Source organism: Monodon monoceros, unplaced genomic scaffold, assembly GCF_005190385.1.
Source record: "Monodon monoceros isolate NGI ecotype Baffin Bay Population unplaced genomic scaffold, NGI_Narwhal_1 Super_Scaffold_3, whole genome shotgun sequence".
Classification (NCBI taxonomy): Eukaryota; Metazoa; Chordata; class Mammalia; order Artiodactyla; family Monodontidae; genus Monodon; species Monodon monoceros.
Genome location: NW_021703780.1, coordinates 52,103,198 through 52,117,826, shown reverse-complemented (window position 1 = coordinate 52,117,826; position 14,629 = coordinate 52,103,198). Strand labels below are relative to the sequence as shown.

The 14,629-nt window shown below is 40.1% G+C and overlaps 1 protein-coding gene across 7 annotated transcripts in view; it reads left to right on the top strand.

The window, feature by feature from the left end:
• The first annotated feature begins 369 nt into the window (after nt 1-369).
• Nucleotides 370-14,629, top strand: part of CLASP2 (cytoplasmic linker associated protein 2) — a 177,705-nt gene continuing 163,445 nt past the window's right edge. For 4 of the 7 annotated variants that reach the window (XM_029241792.1, XM_029241789.1, XM_029241791.1 and 1 more), the window contains exon 1: nt 370-799. In XM_029241792.1, the coding sequence (XP_029097625.1) occupies nt 605-799 (195 nt within the window). In that variant the 5' untranslated portion in view covers nt 370-604. The remainder of the gene's footprint in view (nt 800-14,629) is intronic. The other 3 variants (XM_029241793.1, XM_029241788.1, XM_029241787.1) reach the window with 1 other exon arrangement.

The window sequence follows — 14,629 nt, the reverse complement described above, 5'->3', positions numbered from 1 at the left end:
AAGTGTATTCTACAAAGTAAAACAACAACAACCACCACAACAACAAAACAAACCCAAAAACCCGGGAGTGGGGCTGGGAAAGTGGAATTCCAAGTACCAGAAACTTTCCAAAGTATTGGTTTCAAGTGGAGGAAAACCTGGAAGTGTTCTCGATTTTACAGGGCGAGGGCAGGCTGCTGAGATGGCGGGTTGCAGAGAACTGTCGGCTTCCCGGGGGTGCCAACACGGTCCGACCCCAATTCCCCGCAGGGGTCCCACTGTCCCCAACGGTTCCCGCCCCTGCCTCCGCCTCCGCCCCCGCCTCCCCCGCGAAGCTAGAGTCCGGACAGGCGGGCGGGCGCTCGCCCGCCGGCGTCGCGTTGACGTCAAGCGCGCGCTGACGTCGCCGGCGGCCGCGGCCTCTGAAGCGGGTTGGGGCGCGGGGGGCGCCGAGTTTGACTAGTTTGGGGGCCGATCCGCGCCTGACGCTATACCCGCCGCGCCCCACGAGCCGCGCCTTGGCCGAACCCAGCGCGTCCCTCCCGTTCCCGTGGGGCCCCGCGCTGGCGGCTGGGCGGCGCTCGGCGAAAGTTGGTCCCTCACGGGCGGGCGAGCGGTCGCGGCCATGGAACCCCGCTGCATGGAGTACTTCAGCGCCCAGGTGCAGCAGAAGGACGTAGGCGGCCGCCTGCAGGTCGGCCAGGAGCTGCTGCTCTACCTCGGCGTCCCCGGCGCCATCCCAGACCTGGAGGAGGACCTGGGCTGTGTGGGCAAGACGGTCGACGCTCTCACCGGCTGGGTGGGTTCGAGCAACTACCGGGTAAGCGGCAGCGGCGCGGCCTGGCCGGGCACGCCCTCCCCCGTCGGCCCTTTAATCACGGATGTACGAGGCCGGCTGGGCGAGCCCTCGGGGGGGGCGTCGGTCACCTCGGAACCGCCTCGCGAACTCGGGGTCCCCCGACGCGCCCCCACCGGGGAGCCTGCCTCTCCGAACTCGAGCCGGAGACCGACTTCCCACCACGACCAACTTTTTCCACAATTGTGAACAGTGACAAATTCAGCGATTCCGTGACGCCGCACCGTGCGGAGTTCCTTGTCAGTGGGATATAATGTTTCGTCACGTATTTTAAAAAATCAGTGATCATTTACATGCATAAAAGGTTCGAAGACGTTTTACATTTCTACGTACCTATGTAAACACTACCCAGACCAAGACGTAGGACATGAGGATACAAATTTTAAGTTGAAAGATGTCAAGTTAATCCCTGTTCATTAGTGATTTTTATCCTACTTAATCGCCTGTTTCTTTTTTTCTTATATAGTTTGTGTGTGTGTGTGTGTGTGTGTGTGTCTGGAAGGTTGTGCTTTTCGTGTCTAAGGCATCTTTAGAGCTCAATAGCATGCCTGATTAAGTTTACTGTTAAATCCAATGAAAAGATGCTGACCTCATGGCATTATTTATTTGCTTTTCGTTATGGCCGACGGAAGGCAGTTGAATGCTGTCATTTTGTTTTGCCGCAGTTGAGGACTGACTCGGATTTGAAACCGTGCCGTAGAAGGTTAGCTGATGCTGACAAAAAAATAAAAGGATGAGGTACAAGAAGGAATGAGTGTTTCTGAAGAGCCGGTAGTAGGCAGGTTGTAATGTAGCCAAGTTGGGAGACCAGGTAAATATTCTGTAATCAGCCTGAACTGTGGTTTTTGGCAGTAACTTTTCTTTCTAGTCTTCTGGTGGCAGTGTTGCTTTAAAATGTTGGCCCAAACGTCCTGTGGATGAAGTGATTCTTCTTAGTAATAGATCCTTATAACCCAGCGAATAGGCTGTACTTTGAAAGCATTATCATCATGGAGAAGAAAAGCAAACTCTAAAATTATTATGCAGATTTAATGGTGAAACTTATATGAGTTTTGGAAGGGTTTGACGTTTTACAAGAATAATAGACAGTTTGAGAATTAACCACTTTAGTGCTCCATTATATACTATCTCTTTATTATTTTTAAAAACTGGGAAAAGTTAATATTTAAGAATATGTCATTACTGTTTAGGGGATTAGTCTTATTTCTTTGGAAGAAACAAGCTAAATTTACTTACACTGTAAGAAGAGCATACACACTCAAGATAGGTGATTTTGTGTTACAGCCTAGGCTGCTGTAGAAAGTCGGCTCTTTGGTAATGCTTGCTATCCTTCCCAAGTGAAGGTTGATGTGTCACCTCTACGCTGGCTATGGTTGAATTGGCTTTGGGCCATTTCACTCCTCAGATGTACCATCAGTGAATGGCAGTTAAGTAGTCCCATCTCTTGAAACATATTTTTGGCTTCTGTGATACCACAGTATCCTGTTTTTTCTTGTCTCTAAGCACTACTTCTACTCAGTGTTATGTTTTTCCTTTAACTGATCCTTAAGAGTTAGAATCCTTCAGGGATCTGACTCAAGTTCTTATCTCTTTACTACACATTCTCTCCATGGTCCTCAGTAGATACTATAGCCTGAGACAATTTCAGAAATCCGAAGAGAACTCCCACATCCTCACCTACATACTTCCTTGTAGCTGTGCCCATATAACTCTGTCTTCTCTGTTATAGTGAACAAATTATCTATCTTTCCCACTTCTACCAGTCCCCCCACATGGGTATGAAGGCATGTGTATCCCATGCCCTCTTGCCTTCTCAAGGACATTAATTCATTAATTCTGATCTCTCCTTGAATCATTAGTTCTCTCCTTTCTACTGAATTCTGTAGTATAAGAGCTTTTCTGACATTGTTAGGGAGAGGGCATTCTAATTAGTTTATTTGGGATTTATAAACTAAGTTACCAAGCTAGGTCATCATTTTTTATTCAAGATACAATGAATATTTAAATCTTTTGAAAAAAGTGTATCATGGAATTTTTTGAACATACATACAAATAGAAATGTACTTAAATTTCAAGTTATGCTGAAAAAAATATAGTTTTTCTTTGGATTTGATAGTACTTCAGAATTTGAGTTTCTTAATAACAGTGAATTTGAGTGACTATACTTATATGCTGGGTATTATTCCAGATATTGAAGACCCACCTGTGAACAAGACTAGAAAGCCTTATTCATTCAGCTTCATTTGGATATTAATTGAGGACTTACCATGTGCAGACAATCTTCTGGGCACTTGGGATACAATAGTGAAAAAAAGACAGAAATCCTTGCTTAGATTCTCGTGGGCGCAGAGGAATAAACAAGATAAAATAACTAAAATCTGTAGTATGTTAGATGGTGGTAAATGCTTTGGAGAAAAGCAGTGAAGGGAATAGGAGTGTTGGGCAGGATGCAGATGTTGGAATTTTAAATAGTTGGTCATTGAAGACCTCACTGAGAGAGTGATATAAAGGAGGGAAGAGTGAGATCACTGCTGTCTTGGAGACAGATAGGTATAAAAATTGAATAGTTTCAAGTAACAAGTGTTTGTAAATCAACTGATATGAAAGAATGAGGAGAAGATGAGACTATTTTGGAAGTAAAGGAAGTGAGGTGAAATTTGAGTACAGACAGGAAAGAAATACAGGAATGAAGAATGCCTTTAGGGAGAGGAAACTGCAAATGCAGAGAACCTAGTTCTGTGGAGGAACATAAAGAAGGCCAGCATGGCTAGAGTTTACAAGTGAGTGAGGTGTTCAGAAAGGTGAAGTTGAGGAGGCAGGTAGAAAGAGCTTCGTAGGATTTTATTCTAAATTGGCGGAGGTTTTTATGTAGAGGGTTGGCTGCTTTGTGGGCAGTGGACAGTAAAGCAGCATAAGAAGAAGGAGAGCGATGGTGGCTAAGGCTTGTTTGGTAGCAGTGGCAGTACTGAGTAGTGGAAGATTTGGTATGTGACTTGGTGGTAAAGCCAATAGCACCTCCTCTTGCATTGAATATGAGCATTGAGAGAGAGCAGTTAGGGGTAGTTGCGTTGCTTGAGCACCAATAGAGGGTAGTATTTACTGAAATGGGGAAGACTGAGAAAAGTTGGGTGAAGGAAGTAAAAAGTTAGGCTTGAGAAGGTCGTTTGACATCCAAGTTGAGATGTTAAATGGACGGTTGGGGTCTTCATCCCAGTGGAGAAATCATAATTGAAGATTAAAAATGTGGGAATAGGTATGTATATTATATAAAATATATATGCTCTGGTGTTTGACTTTGGTAAGGATAGTCCTGTGATTTCATGAGTTCCCAGATTTTAAAATGGTACAACAGCAATAAACTGTCCCTTATAAAATGCAGTTAAATATGATACCCACCATTTTAAAAGTCCTTAGTGAGTATCAGGCATTGTCTTAAGTGCTTTATTTCCATTATCTCATTTTAATCTTTAAGGTGGCCTTAGAAAGTCAGTATTATTTCCTCATTTTGTAGAAAAGATAAAAGTATCTTGGCGTAGGTCCTAGACCTGGTATATTGGTGGAGTACTTAAACCAAGGGAGATCAGGATTTTCCTTTCCTTTTCTATACTTTTGTAAACCTCTTCAATATCCTATCATTTGTCAGCTCTACTCTCACTTTTTAATTTTATCTATCTGCAACTATAACAAGTTGACCCTAAAAATGGAGAAAACAGTAAGTACCATTTATATTATAACTAGTGCTGGGCTAGTAATGTGCTAGGATTTCAAGTCTTATAATCCAAAATCACAGCCCTTTTGCCATTTGAAGGATTTTACTTTTCAATGTTAGCATCACCTTGATTGTATATCTTATAAACCATCAATTTCTTACAATATACTATTTTTTAGTTTGAAGTCTATCTGTATATATGGATGTTGTCTCTTCCTTTTACCTGCCATATAGGAAGAACATCCAGGTTGTTTTTAACTTTTTCCTGTTCGCATTGTCCTTTTGCATTGTCACCTTGTACATGTGCATGGGAGTTTCTGTAGGGTGGTGATTCTGAACCCTGTCAGATTCAGTGCCTTCTTTTAATGCCCCCTTTACAATCCTGAAATAAAATTTATAGATAATACTCAATACACATCATTTTAAAAAATCCCAGTAATGACCTAACTGTACTATAAAGGAAAATTACACATAATTTATAATGAGATAAAATGTTTCAATATGGAAATGTGCCAGCCTGACTACCCAGGAAGACATAATGCTAGTCAGATGGCTGCATCAGTACATATTGCTATAAATGCCGATTCAGACCACTACAGGTATGTGGTTGCTCATTATTCAGACTTCACCAGCGGCATTACTGTTGGTGGTTGTGATATTCTGTGACTATAAATTCTGAACCTTATTTCTTTGACTATACCATCTTAAAGAGATTGACCACCCCATGTGACATTCAATTCATTTAAGTTTTAACTGTCCCATTATCCCTCTTGTCTGAGTTTAAATATCCTAGTCAGTCAATCACACCCTTACATTCATTTTTAATTCTCTTCTCCCTCCTCACTTTTCCTTTGTGGTTCTCATTTGATAAAATGTAATCCTAGTTAATCGAACCCTACCTACCCTGCACCTGCACCAGTGCAACTGAAGGTGGATGGAGAAAAACACAAAACCTCTAACTGATTTCATTTTTTTTATTTATTTTTTTGCAGTGCGCGGGCCTCTCACTGTTGTGGCCTGTCCCGCTGCGGAGCACAGGCTCCAGACGCGCAGGCTCAGCGGCCATGGCTCACGGGCCCAGCGGCCATGGCTCACGGGCCCAGCTGCTCCGCGGAATGTGGGATCTTCCCGGACTGGGGCACGAACCCGTGTCCCCTGCATGGCAGACTCTCAACCACTGTGCCACCAGGGAAGCCCCTGCTTTCATTTTAAATTCCTGACCTTCAAGTGGGTCCTCTTTGGAGCCTGGCAATCTTCCTATGTTTTCTTGGTTCATTCATTCTTTCAATCTGTTCCTCTCCCCTCAGACCTATCAATAGTTCTGCTTCCATCATCAGTTTCAGCTGATGGCCTTGCTTCCTACTTCACTGAGAAAACTGAAGGAACTAGAATTTATTAAGATTCCCACTACTGTATGTACCCACCTTCCAGCATTTGTACCCATGGCAGGCTCTCAGTATTTGTAGAATCAGTGAAAGTGTATGAAAGCACATTTGATTTATCTGCTGGCTGCATTCCTGGAAACCTCATATAGTAAAACTGTGTACACACACACAAAAGTGTTAGCCTCTGATAACTTCAAACAGGGCTTTTATTTACTTAAATGACTGGCAGCAGGGCTACCAAGTATGGCCATATACTTTTGGGCTGCAGAGCTGCAGGGAAGAATACTGTGTGTCTCCAGTAATTGTTCTTGGTTATGTGTCTAGCAGTGGAAATATTGGGTTATACTTCCTGTCTTGTCCCCCTTGCCCTACCTAGAATTTATCAGTATCTTTAAGTTACTTATTTCCCTCCTTTTTTGAGGGAAATAGTTTTTTAATATATTTATATAAAAACCTGATATTTCTGTTCAGGTTTTCAAAATTTGTAAGCCATCATGTTTTACTTATTTGATCTGTGCATACATGTTCACTTGCCAATTATTCTATCCCATTCTTTTACTCATTTTCTTAGATGCTGAGTTAATTTGTGTGGGGAAAAAAAGTCCTGTACACCTACAGTATTTCCTAATGAGAGAAGGAGCATTACAAAAGTATGCTTGTTATGAATAACACATGCCTTTCCTCTGTTGCACCTGTGGTGGAAAAAAATCTATGACTGTGAATTAAGCTTATGTCCTACCTAGATTTCAAGAACTCTTGTTGTCAGGCTTTCTGACTTTTACATGGAAAGTTGTGGTTTTTTGTTTTTTTTTTGGCCGTACTGCGCAGCATTCAGGATCTTAGTTCTCCCACCACGGATCAAACCCTTGCCCCCTGCAGTGGAAGCGCGGATTCTTAACCACTGGACCGCCAAGGAAGTCCCAGTTGTGATTCTTAAATTGGGGGTAATTACTATCGCGTGCAATTACTTAGCTCTGTTGTTGGTTGACGACATTTCTGATTTAAATCATTTTGAAGATTAAACATTATATTGAATTAAAACTCTGTCACCAAGATGACAACTTGCGTGTGAGTTTATTGATGTCAGATTACTCAAAGATGTTCAACCACTTGTAATTCAGAGGTAAAAAGGGAGTGAGAGAGAGAAAGAAAGAATAGGAAAATGACCCTAAAGGTTCTGGGACTTCTTGGGGTTAATAAAATTTCATAATTTTTTTTTTTTTGGCCATGCCATGCCACTTGCAGGATCTTAGTTCCCTGACCAGGGATTGAATCCAGGCCTTGGCAGTGAAAGTCCCAAGTCCTAATCACTGGACCACCAGGGAATTCCCCATACATTTTTAAAAATTTTCAGTTTTGTGGCTTAAAAACACCGTAAAATTTAAGCTTGGTTGTAGCCCAAAGTTTGCTTTTTGGGGTTTCTGTTTTTCTACCTGTTAAAAGGTATGTTATTTGTGCTTTTATGTCTCTCTCTCTCTCTCTCTTTCTCTCTCTCTCTATATATATACACACACACATACATATATATACACAATCATACATATATATAAAATTTGGCTGAGCCACGAGGCTTACAGGATCTCAGTTCCCCCACCAGGGATCAAACCTGGGCCCTGGCACTGAAAGTGCCGAGTCCTAACCCCTGCACCACCAGGGAATTCCCATATATTATATATTTTAAATATTTTATTGTTGTATATTTTATATTATATAATATGTTTATATTTTTATTTTATATTTTATATATACATGTTAGAAAGTACATTATTTTTGCTCTTTTTTTAAAAGGATCTGAATGGAGGCATTTGAGTTCCTAAGAAATTGGTGAGGAGCAAATTGGAATACTGCTCTAGTAGTTTTTTCTTCTTTTTTCAGGGTTTTAGTATTCTACTGAAAGGATCCTTAGCCAAGATGCAGGCTAAGTTGAAAGATGTCTAAATGGAAATTCAAGCAAGTTATTTGTAGCTCCATGGTAAATCTTGATGTTTGCTGTGTCATATTCACTCACCAGATTCTTTAGGAATGTGTTGGCTATTATCGGGTCTTTATTTACTATCCCATGCGAATTTTAGAGCCAGCTAGTCAAGTTGCACCAAAAAATTGTGGCTTTTTATTGGGATTACATTGGATGTCATCTTTTGGGGGGAAGATTTGATATCTTTATAATATTGAATTTATCATAAATTGCAAACATATTGTTTCATCAGTTAAGTCTTTCTATTAATGTCTCAAAGATATCAATAAGTGCTCTTTAAAAAAATAGCATAACCTCAGTACTATTATACATAAAAATTCCTTGATATAAAATATGATGGGTTTAAATTTCTAGTTTTTAAAAATGTAGTACAGATTTTTAAATTAGTTGTTTTAAGAAAAATCAGGATCTGAATAAGGTTCACATGTTGTGATTCATTAATATATTTGTTTTCTATTGCTGCTGTAACAAGTTACCACACACTTTGTATCTTAAAACAAGGTACATTTATTTTCTTACAGTCCTGGAGGTCAGAAGTCAGAAATGGGTTTTATTGGTATAAAATCAAGGTTTCAGCAGGATTGTATTCCTTCTGGAGACCTTAGAGAATTTTCCAGCTTCTAGAAACTGCCTACATTTCTTGGCTTATGATCTTTTCTTCCATCTTCAAAGCCCTCAGTATCTCATCCTCCCAATCTTTCTTTCTGACCACTGCTTCTGTCATCACATCTCCTCTGACTGACTGATTCTCCACCCTGCCTCTTATAAGGACTCTTGGGCCCAGGATAATCCTAGGGTAATTTCCCCATCTTAAGATCCTTAACCACATCTTTAAAGTTTTTTTTACCATGTAGTTAATCTTTTCACAGGTCTGGGGATTAGGATGTGAACACATTGGGAGGCCATTTTTCTGCTTACCTCAGTTAACATGTTTATTTGTTTATTTATTTAGGCTGGGTTGGGTCTTTGTTGCTGCACATGGGCTTTCTCTAGTTGCAGCGAGCAGAAGCTACTCTTTGTTGCAGTGTGCAGGCTTCTCACTGTGGTGACTTCTCTTGTTGCGGAGCATGGGCTGTAGATGCGCGGGCTTCAGTAGCCGTGGCATGTGGACTCAGTAGTTATAGCTCTTGGGCTTAGTTGCTCTGCGGCATGTGGACTCTTCCTAGACCAGAGATCAAATCTGTGTCCCCTGCATTGGCAGGTGGGTTTTTAACCACTGCACCACCAGGGAAGTCCTAACATGTTTATTAAGTCTCTTAATCTGTTTCTCCCTCAGTGCCTTTTAAAAAAAATTCTTGGCTTTTGTTTGTGGTAGAGTTTCCCACAGTCTGGATTTTGCTGATTTCATTCCTATGATGTTTTCTCTGTATTTCCTATAAATTGGTAGTTGGATCTAAAGTTTGATCAGAATCAGTCTTTTTTTTTTTTTGGCAAGACTACTTCATAAGTAGTGCTCTTCTTCCACCAGCTGGCATGTAACATTAGGAAGGCATGTAAGGTCTTGTTCTGTGATGGTAGCAGCCATTAATGTTCAGTGTTTAGATCTCTTATTCATTAGGGTTTGCAATATGGTATTCTAATTATGTCATTCCTTCATTCATTAGCTGGAATACTTTTATAAAGAGAAACTTCCACTGTTTACTAGTATTTGGTTACCCAGTGGTATAGTTTATATATAAACTATAGTTTATAGTTCATATGATTCTTTATTTACTAATTGTCAAAATAATGAGGTAAAAATAACTAGTATCCTCCAGTGTTGACCAGATAGTTTTTGTTATCATTATGAACTCTTGCATTTAACTATATGTAATGCATTTCAAGACAATACAGTTATTATCCCCCCCCCCGTTTTTTTTAAATGTTCAGGCTGGTTTCTTTGGTGTTTTTTTGTTTTGTTTTGTTTTGTTTTGGGCCACGCTGCATAGCATGTGGGATCTTAGTTCCCCAACCAGGGATCGAACTCGAACCCAAGCCCCCTGTAGTGGAAGGGCAGGGTCTTAACCACTGGACTGCCAGAGAAGTCCCCAGTTATTATCCTTATTAATATCCAAGCTGTTCTATCACATGACCCTAATAATCTTTGATAGAGTCTTTGCTATCTGGTATAATGAGATCATATTTTCTGCTCCTGCCCTGGAATCAGCCACTTCTCCAAGAAGCTTTGGTTCCTTTTTGTGGGAAATGGTATGTGGAAACTACAGTGTGGGTACTAATGGAACTTATTGTTACTCATCTGATCATTGTTTCCAGATTTTTTTCAATGCATAGGGTTAGGTTTAATTTAAAGAAAAATATATCATGAGTTCATACTGATATTCTAATTCAGATTCAGGACTGCAGTTTTTACTATTATATATCTTCCATCTGTATCTCCTTCTATCAACAGAATTTCTCAAAACATTGATGGTTTCTTTTTTGCAGAGTTTCATTTTTGTCCTTAGGGTGTATCCCACTGGAGAGATAATAGTCAAATTGCTGTATTTTAAAGTCACTTGGAATAGTCTTCTGTGTGGTTATGCTACTAATTGAGTATACATTTAGGTTTACTTATTTTATTTGATTTTCAATGAAATTAGTTATTGCTACACAGAAGGTATATTCAAAATAGTGTGGTTTCTTTCTCTGTTCCTTATAGCCTATTGCCAACCATAAAATTTTTTTTCTGATTATCTTTCCATTGTTGCTATATTTTAAATAAACATTTATAACTAAATCTATTTGTAGTCCCCTTTTTAAAATATACACATGAATTTCTCCAACTTGCTTTTTTCACTTAATATATCTTGGAGAGCATTGCACAACAGAAGTAGGGTAGCCCTCATTTTTATTTTTAAAGTGTCATAGTACTCTCTAGTGTGGATGTACCATAATTTTTTGAATCTGTCCCATACCACTGATGAATGATTGGATAGTTTCCAGTCTCTTGCAATAATCTTTGTGTGTCTTCTCATAATTTTGCTGGTCTATCTCCGGGGTAGATTCCTAAGTCAGATCTTACTAAGAGTTCATGTTTTTCCTGTTGATTTGAGATACTGCTTTTATCATCTATTAAATTTTGTGTATGAGTGTGTCTATTGGTGCACTTTCACTTAATTTTTTAAATAGCTTTATTGATATAATTCACATATTGTACAGTTCACTCATTTGAAGTGTACAGCTCATTTTTTTTGTAGTATATTTGTAGGTATGCATGACAGTCAGCACAGTCAATTTTAGAACATTTTCATCACCTCAAAAAGAACCCTGATGGCATTTTTCACAGAACTAGAACAAAAAATTTCACAATTTGTATGGAAACACAAAAGACCCCGAATAGCCAAAGCAATCTTGAGAAAGAGCAGTGGAGCTGGAGGAATCAGGCTCCCGGACTTCAGACTGTATTACAAAGCCACAGTAATCAAGACAGTATGGTACTGGCACAAAAACAAAACTATAGATGGATGGAACAGGATAGAAAGCCCAGAGATAAACCCATACACATATGGTCACCTTATCTTTGATACAGGAGGCAAGAATATACAATGGAGAAAAGACAGCCTCTTCAGTAAGTGGTGCTGGGAAAACTGGACAGCCACATGTAAAAGAATGAAATTAGAACATTTCCTAACACCATACACAGAAATAAACTCAAAATGGATTAAAGACCTAAATGTAAGGCCAGACTCTATAAAACTCTTAGAGGAAAATATAGGCAGAACACTCTATGACATGCTTCACATCAGGATCCTTTTTGACCCACTTCCTAGAGAAATGGAAATAAAAACAAAAATAAACAAATCGGACCTAATGAAACTTCAAAGCTTTTGCACAGCAAAGGAAACCATAAACAGGACAAAAAGACAACCCTCCGAATGGGAGAAAATATTTGCAAATGAAGCAACTGACAAAGGATTAATCTCCAAAATATACAAGCAGCTCATGCAGCTCAATATCAAAAGGCAAACAACCCAATCCAAAAATGGACAGAAGACCTAAATAGACATTTCTCCAAAGAAGATATACAGATTGCCAAAAAACGCATGAAAAGATGCTCAACATCACTAATCATTAGAGAAAGGCAAATCAAAACTACAATGAGGTATCACCTCACACCAGTCATAATGGCCATCATAAAAATTCTACAAACAAATGCTGGAGAGGGTGTGGAGAAAAGGGAACCCTCTTGCACTGTTGGTGGGAAAGTAAATTGATACAGCCACAATGGAGAACAGTATGGAGGTTCCTTAAAAAACTAAAAATAGAACTACCATACGACCCAGCAATCCCACTGTTGGGCATATACCCTGAGAAAACCGTAATTCAAAAAGAGTCATGTACCACAATGTTCATTGCAGCTCTATTTACAATAGCCAGGACATGGAAGCAACATAAGTGTCCATCAACAGATGAATGGATAAAGAAGATGTGGCACATATATACAGTGGAATATTACTCAGCCATAAAAGGAAATGAAATTGAGTTATTTGTAGTGAGGTGGATGGACCTAGAGTCTGTCATACAGAGTGAAGTAAGTCAGAAAGAGAAAAACAAATACCGTATGCTAACACATATATATGGAATCTAAAAAACAAACAAAAAAATGGTCATGAGGAACCTAGGGGCAAGACAGGAATAAAGACACAGACCTACTAGAGAATGGACTTGAGGATACCGGGAGGGGGAAGGGTAAGATGGGACAAAGTGAGAGAGTGGCATGGACATATATACACTACCAAATGTAAAATAGATAGCTAGTGGGAAGCAGCCGCATAGCACAGGGAGATCAGCTCTGTACTTTGTGACCACCTAGAGGGGTGGGAGGGAGGGAGACGCAAGAGGGAAGAGATGGGGATATATGTATATGTGTAACTGATTCACTTTGTTATAAAGCAGAAATTAGCACACCATTGTAAAGCAGTTATACTCCAATAAAGACGTTTAAAAAAAAATTGGTTCTGAAGAACCTAGGGGCAGGACAGGAATAAAGACGCAGACGTAGAGAATGGACTTGAGGACCCGGGGAGGGGGAAGGGTAAGCTGGGACAAAGTGAGAGAGTGGCATGGACATATATACACTACCAAATGTTAAATAGATAGCTAGTGGGAAGCAGCACAGGGAGATCGGCTTGGTGCTTTGTGACCACCTAGAGGGGTGGGATAGGGAGGGTGGGAGGGAGACACAAGAGAGAGGAGATTTGGGAATATATATATATGTATAGCTGATTCACTTTGTTATAAAGCAGAAACTAACACACCATTGTAAAGCAGTTATACTCCAATAAAGATGTTTAAAAAAAAAAAAGAACCTGGTAGCTTTAGCTGTTACCTTCCTATCCCCCACATATGCTGGTCCTAAGTACCGCTAATCTACTTTCTATCTATGGATTTGCTTATTCTGGACATTCTTATAAATTGAATCACAGAACATGTAGCCATTTGTGTCTGGCTTTTTCACTTATCATAATGTTTTAAGGTTTATCCATGTTGTTGCATGTGTCAGTCATTACTATTTATAGCCAAATCATATTTGATTGAATGCATATACCACATTTTGTTTATTCATTCATCAGTTGATGGACATTTGGGCTTTTCCACCTTCGGGCTGTAATGAATGATGCGTAATGAACATTGGCATGCAAGCATCTGTTTGCGTCCTGCTTTAATTCCTTTGGGTATATACCTAGGAGTGGAATTATTGGGTCCTCAATGTTTCTGCGCCACCCCCCCCACACTTTAGGCCTTCTTTTTTCTCATGCTTCATAGAGGGGTTTTCTTCTTCCCCAGTGGTAGACTGCCGTTGCTTCTTATTCTGTTCTTGCTGGGTGGTTTATGGGTAGTGGGGCTGGTCCAGCTGTTTTCCTGGTCCAGCTTCAGTCTTAGGAACCCTCTGTCCCTGAATCTTGGGGGCAAGGCTTTATCAGAAATCCTGCCCCTCCTCAGCTGAAACCTTTAATCATCGGAGCCCAGCATGGTTTTTTGCTTCTACCCTTGAAGTAGAAGCCTTGTTTTTTTTTTCCTTTTCTCTTTACTTAATAGGTATGAGTTTTTACCTCTGTCTAGAGGGTAACAGCGTTGTCTTTCCCTCAGTAGCTTCAAACTGTCGTTTCTTTTAGGACAAGGAAACGGGAAAGGTTTGTGCTTTTCCTGCAGAGGCAGCTGCTCCCTTCCTACGAGACCTGTAACCACCAAGAGACTTTCTCTTATCTCCTGCCCTGTCCTCAGTCTTAATTATGAGTGTCAGTGGAGGTTTGTGGAGAAAGAGCTGGCAAGTGGGTGTGAACTCTCCTTGTGTCTGCAGCTAATAGGGATTCTGTATTTTCATGCTAACCCACACTCAACTATTAACAGTGAGTTGAATATAGCTGAATTCTTTTTACACACTTGCATCTCAGCTTCATTTTCCATCTGTCCTCTGCCACATGTGACCTACTGCTTATGTCCCACTCTCCTTGGCACCTGTCTTTCCTAAAGATTTCAACCTAGATGATTATTCTACAACCTTAGCTTTCTGATGAATTCAAGAATAGTTATGGTTTTGTAGATTATTTGGCTTTTTCTTGTTTATGGTGGGAGTGATGGTTTTTTCCAGTTTCTTCATCCCAGACAGAAGCTAGAATTCCTCTGTAATTAAATGTGCTGTTTTGTTTAACTGTTTCATTTATGAAACATTTCAACATTACAGGAAAGTGACAGGTATAGTCAGTGAACTCCTGTGTACCCTTCACCTAATTTACCAGTTATTA